Here is an 8,510-nt window from a genome sequence, read left to right as displayed (position 1 = left end):
AGTAGGTGCGGCTGTGTTTGAAAATAATTATACATCAAGTATGAGGTTAGCAGATAATGCATCAATTTTTACTGCTGAAGCAAAAGCTATATATTAAGCATTGTCATACATAGAACAGCATACCCATGATAAATTTGTGATATTTTCTGACTCGCTTTCTGTTTAAATATCCATTTAAAATATAAAATATGACAATATCATGATAAGGAATATTCTTTAAAGATTTCATGATAAGCAAAATCTGTTAAATTATATTGGATTCCGAGTCATTTAGGTATACGAGGAAATACAAAAATGTTTTAGCTAAACAAGCATTAAATCTTCAAAAAACTGACTTATTGTTATCTACTTGTGATTTTAGACCGGCTATAAATAAACTCGTATCATCTGAATGGAAAGCAAATTGGGACAATGCCGTTTTTAATAAACTTTACGATATAAACCCATCTCTTGATGTGTCACTATCTCTATCTCTGTCAAACCGCCAGGATCAAACAGTTCTTCTTCGATGCCAAATAGGACACACTAAAATTACCAACTCTTATCTCCTCACGAATGACAATGCCCCTTTCTGTGTAGCTTGAAATGAAAATTTTACTGTCAAGCATGTTTAACATAACATTTTAAGCCTATTATGTGTTGACGTTCCGTAAAATCCAAACAAACAAAGAAAACAAGGGCCCGACGAAGCAAGACAGAAGACGAACATTAAGGCAATTCAGTCCCCGCTGTCCACCATAGAGTCTCTCACTTGGTCTGTCAGATGAAATCAAAAGAGGAAAGCGTAGCGTCAAACTGTCAATTGGTAAAACACTAAGCATGTGGTATGTCTTAAAATAGTAGGATCATAACCCCTAATAATAAACTGTTTACTTATTTTAGTAAAGACAACAGAAAAATTACAATGACCCAAGATCTTACGAAGTTTGTGAACAACATCCCCGTAAAAATCAGGCTGGCTAATCCCTTGTCGCAGAAATATTTTTAGATCACTATTGAATCAAAGTTACGGTTGTAAAATTTCGTAAAATATTTACGTTATTTATAATAGCGGTAGCCCTGCTTGAGTAGCTTACCGGTGTCGCGTAATTATCACGCGCGTGGTAATATTACCACGCGTGTGATTATTACGCGGCGGCGTAATAATCACACGGTTAGGGGTAGTGCCGTTAATATTTCAATATTAATTAATCAGTGCCAAAGTCGTTGACTGTGACAATTAAGAAAACTTCAAATGGTTGTTGAAATGTGAAACTACACACCAAATATTAACGAAATGTAGATGAATGCAATAACTGCACTAGAAAGTTGAGCTTAAAATGTCTAAAACAGACGCTTAATTGCTGCTAATTTTTATTTTTACACAAAATAATTTAAGATCATTAAAGTCATTTTAACCACAGAATGTAATTTCATATGAAGTTGATCCTGGAGATTTGTTATTGCAGGTGAAGGTGCTGGTCTGGTCGTCATATGCATAACTATAGGATTCCGGGCATGCCGATTTGAATATTTTAGAATAGCTAGAAGGTGGACATGTCTGGGGCACGTTATGGGCTCCTCTGCAGCAATAATCATCACGGTTGAATGCCAGACAAGCACTTTTGCAAGCTACGACTCCCCCTGTACCATTAACTTGCAGTTCACGCGGACATCTTTGGTTCAAATCGGTGTTGCAACCTGCGCGAGAACAATAGTAGTGTCCACTTCCAGATATGTAGCCGCCAGTTGGCCTCATTGACATTTGTAGATTGAATCCATCAACGAGACTGACATCATAAAAGTCTTGTATATTCTGCGAGCCCGCGTCAAACGTTATTTCAGCAAGCGTGGCAGGGGGTACACCGCCTGCTCCGTTGCACTGGATTTTACCACCGCCGCAATCTCCGGTCTCGCATCTATTAGAATGGCACCCTGTTTTTCCCCAGAATCGTCCAGACCAGTGAGGAGGTAATGAAGATGTTCTTGAAGCACCAGCATTGAGCGTATATCCACCTATGTTTGCAACAAAATAAAGAATATTTTTCAAGATCCAAAATAAATGTTCTTCTTCCCAGTCTAACTGAATGAAATGTAAAAATTTACGCTTTTTTGGTGAAAATGTCGGCCCATATCAAGTTTGGTGTGATTATTCATTATTGATGCAAAAACAATGTGGCCATACCAAGTGACTTTTCGGGTACGGAGCACGCCGATTTTTCACCCGATTCAGGTAGGTTTTTTATTTATAACTTATTTATTACTCAACCGATTTTGATCAGATAAGGCGCAGGGTACCCGTAATTATATCAGCTTTCCACGGTATATCAAAATTCTGAAAACCCCTGAATGGTTTTTGAGAACATTCGAGCACAGTTTTCTTCTCATAGCCTGGGCCGAGGGGAACGGTACACACTCATTTGTCATAAGAAGCGATTTCTAGCAAGTCATATGTTTTTTGTAACTATTTCATAGAAAAATACATGTTAAATCTGATATATTTTTATGTCCAATGTATCGAGTGAATGCAGTGATGTTTTAGCATATTTTCATAAAGTTATATTGCAATGGTACAGAGCACACTGTTATTTCAAAAGATACGGTTCACACACAATTTTGTCTTTGAAATAATTGTAAAATAAAATATATGAAAATTTAATCTAAATTATAATGTGAGTGATTTTTTTCATAGTTATACATTTTTTAATTTAAACGAGAACCCTGTGACCTGTTTAGCAATGTAGCATTATGCTTACAGTTTGATGTAAACAGGATTATTAAAAAAAATAAAAGAACACTTTGAGAGTACGACGCGCAAAATTCGATTTTAAATGTTGCGCAATTAATATTTGGCTATAAGATGTTAATATTTTAGGGAGGGATACGGAAGACATTCAAAATTAATGTTCTGCTTTGTTTCTCATTTGAAATAATTATCTAGTATACTTTTTCGGATTATAAAACGAATTGTGAAATACATGGACATCTGTTATGTGCGATTATTCTTTCATTCAATTTATTTGTTCGAATATATAAATGACTGTCTAAACTTAGTATGAATATAAAAATCAACAAGAAGTTAGGAGTAAGTTGGAAATACATGTTCCTTGCACAATGTTGTTTAAATAATCGAATTTGGAGGAAAAACGCTGGTTTTGATGCAAGTGGATTTTTTAAATCACAGAAAGTTTAAAGTATTTTTTCTGCCACATGATATTTGGTATGCATCATCTGCCAAGGTCCCAAACTAACTGCATGTATTTAAATTATCAAATTATCTACATATGGACACAGATATTCCGCAGTTATACGTGCAATCAAAATTAAAAGCCGGATAATTTGAAGAATCCATACGGGAACAAGGCCTGTTATATAACGTAATGTAGATTATACAAGGTAACCTTGTTACATATACATGTAAGAAATTTTGGTAAAATTATGCCTATCCTGGACTTTCTTAGTTTCTTTTTTCATTGTAGTTATCAATATCTCACGAAACTTATTGTCAATGACCAAATTTCATTAAAAAAATATGAGTTGATGGATATGTGTGCTTGCGTATTTGTGTTAAAAATAAAATGATATTTATTTTCAATTTTGCCGTGTTGGGCTTTCTTTGGGGATTCTTATTTTCTCTATTTTGTAATAATACCAATTTGTCAATCAATGGCTATGGATTTTGGAGGCTGCGTTCTGTTTTATATACTACATGAAGAAGGTACGAGACCACAAGTGACTTCGATGTTTCGATTTTTCATGTGAGAAAGTTTTCTAACTACCGTACAGAACGTCGGTCGTTCTACTCAGGTTCGTTCGTACCTTTATTTAAACCCAAAGGGGCACTTGTAAAACTGGAAAGTCGCCACATGATCATGTCAGTTTTGGTGAGACGTGAAACTAAACCAAAAATGACATATATTACCTGAATTAAAAGTTATTTTTAAAGCTTCATGTCTTTAAACATAAAAATTTAAGCCATGGCAACTACATTTTTATTTGTTTGGGTCGTCAGACCAAACAAATAATGGTAGCGAATTTTTTTACTCTGATATCCTATATGCAAAATCAGAAAGTAGTCCGAACTCCTCGAAGCGGTTACTTCCCTTTATAAATACTCTAACGCCGAAAAATTAAGGGGAGATTACGCATTCTCGGGGGAAGAAAAAGTAGTTCCAAATTGGTCGAAGATTTCAAATATTGTGTAATTCTTTACAGATATACATGTAATATTAAGCTCCATGATAATTTACATCAGTGTTAAACGAAATTAATAAGGGTTACAAACCCTACTTTAGAATATGGTTTTCATCAGACTGTTATCTTATGACTTCCCCGTGGTCGAGGGGTTACACGCTGGTTTAGAAAGAGAGATGCTCTGAGTTCAAATCCCAGTTAAGGCAACTCATGTTTTTGTTGTATTATTATTATCATTATCATTATTATTATTGATTAAGCCAAATAAACATTGAATTGAATATCAGTGTTGCAATTAGCCTTATAGCCAATTAACTACACTTAAAACAATGGAAACAGCATTGGTGGCACATTACAAATAATCTCGCAACCTTCATCTTTTTGACATTCTGAGACGCAAACAAATTCAGCGCCTTCTGTGCTTTGATTTAATTAAACATAACCAAGATATTGCAAAATTATACCTAGTACTTATTATTAACAAAATATAAACATATATAATGTTATCAAGTAATGATACTTTTCAGCGATTTAGGTCATGACCTTGTTTTATTTTTTCAAGATGAAGCAAAAAGACCTATCTTACACTTCACAAGGCTTAAACTAAAAGAAATAAAAAAACGACAACAACAACAATAAACACAGCAATTGTAACAACATTTTTCCTACAGAACAATCATTTTAAACGCAATTACATGATTCTGTGAAGTGGTGAAGATCGAAGTGTTTAACATACCCTAGGTGATTTTAAACAGGACAATTACATGGAAGTTGTAAATGTTAAGCGTGATCTCTTGAAATATAATGCAAACATACATATTAACATTTAAAGTAAGCATAATGATACATTGCAAAACAGGTCCCAGGGTTCTTGTTTACATAAATAAAATGTATAACTATGAAAAAAAATGACTCACATTATATCTTAAATTAAATTTTCATATATTTTATTTTAGAATTATTTCAAAGACAGAAATTGTGTGTGTACCGTATCTTTTGAAATAACAGTGTGTTCCGTACCATTTCAACATAACTTTAAGAAAGTATGCTAAAACATCACTACATTCACTCGATACATTTTATCTTGTAAATCTATCAGCTCTAACATGTATTTTTCTATGAAATAGTGACAAAAAACATATGACTTGCTAGAAATCGCTTCTTATGACAAATGAGTGTGCACCGTTCCCCTCGGTTCAGGCTATGAAAAGAAAACTGTACTCGAATGTTCTTAAAAACCGTTCAGGGGTTTTCAAAATTTTGATTTACCGTGGAAAGCTGATATAATTACGGATACTCTGCGCCTTCTTTGATCAAAATCGGTTGAGTAATAAATAAGTTATGAATAAAAAACCTACCTGGCCACATTTAAAAAACAAACTTTTATCTTTAAGATGTCGACATTTTAATTAATCAGAAATGCCTGCGTACTGAACATGCACAAAAATATGCTTGAGCAATCCCTTACTTTCATGTTATGATAGAACAGGGGCAGTCTTAATTAGCACAATGCAAGTGGTAAAGTTATGTTATCAACATGTAAACAATACCTTGGTCTATAAGGTTGCTTCCAAGTATTCCCACCCATACAGTATGTGAGCAGCGGTTGACGATAGTCACTCGATGAGCGTTGAGACCACCAACAACGAAGAACAGAACTGACCAAATCATATCTGTAAATAATACCAGATTTTGATATCACCACTACAAATAATCAATCGGGCAAATGATGTTTTATTTTACCCGATCACATGTCTGTATATCCCTGTATCATAGGATTGCGAAAAAAGCAAAATTGTGCAAATGTAACGCCGAATTTACGGTGGAAACAAGTAACGAACCAAAATAAGTAAATCAAATTATGAAAATAATAAGCGCATACGGCTGCTACAATATTATAATGCAATCATATCCAGGTAAGTCTTTCCTTTCGAGATAAATCTAAAGAATGTAGACTTGGCTACCGTACTGACAAGAAGTATCTTCATAAAGATACTCAGCCGAAGTCAAACTTGTTAACTTGCATAGGATAAGCTACTACTAACGATGCTAACCACAGACAAAACATTTTATTCGTCCTCAATAGATTTATTTCAGTTCATTTTTACCCATTAATTGTCATCTTAGATTTGAACAATATTACTTACATTATTTGATTTTAATCAAAACGGAATTTGATTTGAATAGGAATTTATAATAAAACAAAGATTTAGAAGATACTGTACACTAATTCCACGGAGAATTTTGCAACTGAAAATTAGTCGAAAGTTCGTTTCAATCGTCTTATGCCCGGTTCAAGAAGAGAATATATAATGACTAGAACAGCTTAGAAGAGAAACCCAATCGAACGCAAAAGAAAAAAGTATCAAAAAGGCGATCTGTCATATTTAATTTCATATATTTATTGAAAAGCTGTTAAAATATCATTATTGTGTTTTTATATTTATTCTAATTTATATCTTTTTCCAACACTTCTTCCATCGCCCTCTACCTATAACGGAAGCTCTTCTGAAGTATCAATCGAACAGGCTATTAGTGTTAAAATGACCAATGAAAATTCTGCCTAAATTCATTTCTTTACTGTTAATTTAAGCGGAAGCCAAGGTGAAATTAGACGGCCTTCGGCCGAAAAAGTAGATTTTACACGAGAACAATGTAAACAAGAATTACAGAAGATAAGTGAACTGTGAAAACATCTCGTACGCTCCCAAGCACCGGATTATGAATGGTATTTATCTTCAACATGGTTAAAGTATTGGAATCATATATTACTTTTTGTTGCAACAAATTAGAAGAAAGTAATGAATTTTTAACTTGCACAAGACGTATTCGCATTAATTTACATATTTACCGTTATGCTTAAACGATGCCCTAATAAATCTATGAAAAATTGAGATATGCGCAATTAAAATTAAATTACAACTTATATATGTAATGAATAGAAATATGGATGTCATTCATTTAATTACAGTGTTTACTATTTTTTAAAGTTGTTTTTGTGTGAAGAAGAACAAAAAAAACAAACAAACAAACTTACTGCTACAGCCGTATTCCTTATGATTATGTCGATCTGGCGACTCTTTATATAACTTTATATAACAATAGATCTGTAGGATAACGGTAATTAGACGGTAATTAGTCAACAAAACATAGCCGGATATTAATTATGATAAGTAGCTGTAACCGGACACACGAGTAAGATATGCCTAATTTAGTTAATTGATGGGCATGTCATCACATAAGCGGTGATTGTACCAGGTACGTATATTAACATACGTACCTGATTGTACCGATAGGGAGTAAACAACATTATGGTTGTTTCGTCGAACTACCGGTCCGGCGAACTTAATTTATGAAGAGGTGCGAAAGTGGTTTCGTCGAACTGATGTTTTATAGTAATTAAAGGCAAAGTAGACGTGGTTCATATATATAGTGTTTTTATCATCAATATTTTGTTATAATTAAATTATGACGCAAATATCATTAATGAATATAATATATTGTAGAAGTATGTTTATTATACTTATTTTGATAATGATTTTTTCGTTATTTGATAAATTATTTTTGAGTCAAGTATAAATTACAAAATAAATCAATTGTTTATAATTGATGACAGATAAAGTTTGTTTGTCTTATCAGCCGATCAGTTAACACTAATCATATAACTTAATTTCAAGCTTTTTGTGTGTATATATGTCGATTTCATTCCGATTAAAAGCATTTTTTATTCAGCTTTAACTATTTGTGTATATAGTTTGACATAGATTACAAAAATAAACTTGTGTGAAATGTCATTTGTGTAAATGTTGACTCTTTAGGTTTTTTTTTCAGGTTGTACTTTTATATTATATGTTATTTTGGTTTTGGAGTGATATATGTGGATATATTACCTGTTAAAATTTTATATCACCCGAGCCGTTAGGCGAGGGTGATATTTTATCTTGGCAGGTAATATATCCACATATATCACTCCAAAACCAAAATAATAATTTTATTACCCTTCCCCTGCCGAGTTTAGACGATTTTTTAAAAAATCATTGCTGTTTCAAATGAAACGTCGAAATAAGATTCCCTTTAGGATACCTCTCCGTCACAACATGACGTCACATAAATACATGACGTTTTTTCCCGTACCTTACGAAAGTAAACAAGAGAAAAGGAGTAGACTATTGAACGCACTTTTTTGTAATTAATATCAAGCTTTCACAAGGTCATATTTGTTTTCGATACTGATGGTAATATGTATCATTACTCTACTTTGGTAAATATTGATCATTTGTCAGTTAAAATGTGCTTTTAAATTGGATTTTACACTGCGTAAAATCGAACCGTACGCG

At 33.1% G+C, this 8,510-nt stretch overlaps 1 protein-coding gene across 1 annotated transcript; it reads right to left on the bottom strand.

Moving 5' to 3' along the window:
- Window positions 1-1,340: 1,340 nt before the first annotated feature.
- On the bottom strand, window positions 1,341-7,354 carry LOC132716980 (uncharacterized). Its single transcript, XM_060700327.1, has 3 exons — window positions 7,211-7,354; window positions 5,724-5,846; window positions 1,341-1,995 (listed from the first exon to the last, which is right to left on the bottom strand). Exons 2-3 carry the CDS (start codon window positions 5,842-5,844, stop codon window positions 1,394-1,396), a joined length of 723 nt encoding a protein of 240 aa, XP_060556310.1. The 5' UTR covers window positions 5,845-5,846; window positions 7,211-7,354; the 3' UTR covers window positions 1,341-1,393.
- Window positions 7,355-8,510: the final 1,156 nt, after the last annotated feature.

The sequence above is a fragment of the Ruditapes philippinarum genome, unplaced genomic scaffold (assembly GCF_026571515.1).
Source record: "Ruditapes philippinarum isolate M1 unplaced genomic scaffold, ASM2657151v2 ctg3284_1_1_1_1, whole genome shotgun sequence".
Taxonomy (NCBI): Eukaryota; Metazoa; Mollusca; class Bivalvia; order Venerida; family Veneridae; genus Ruditapes; species Ruditapes philippinarum.
Note: the sequence above shows the minus strand (reverse complement) of the source record. Positions and strands in the feature narration are given on the sequence as shown.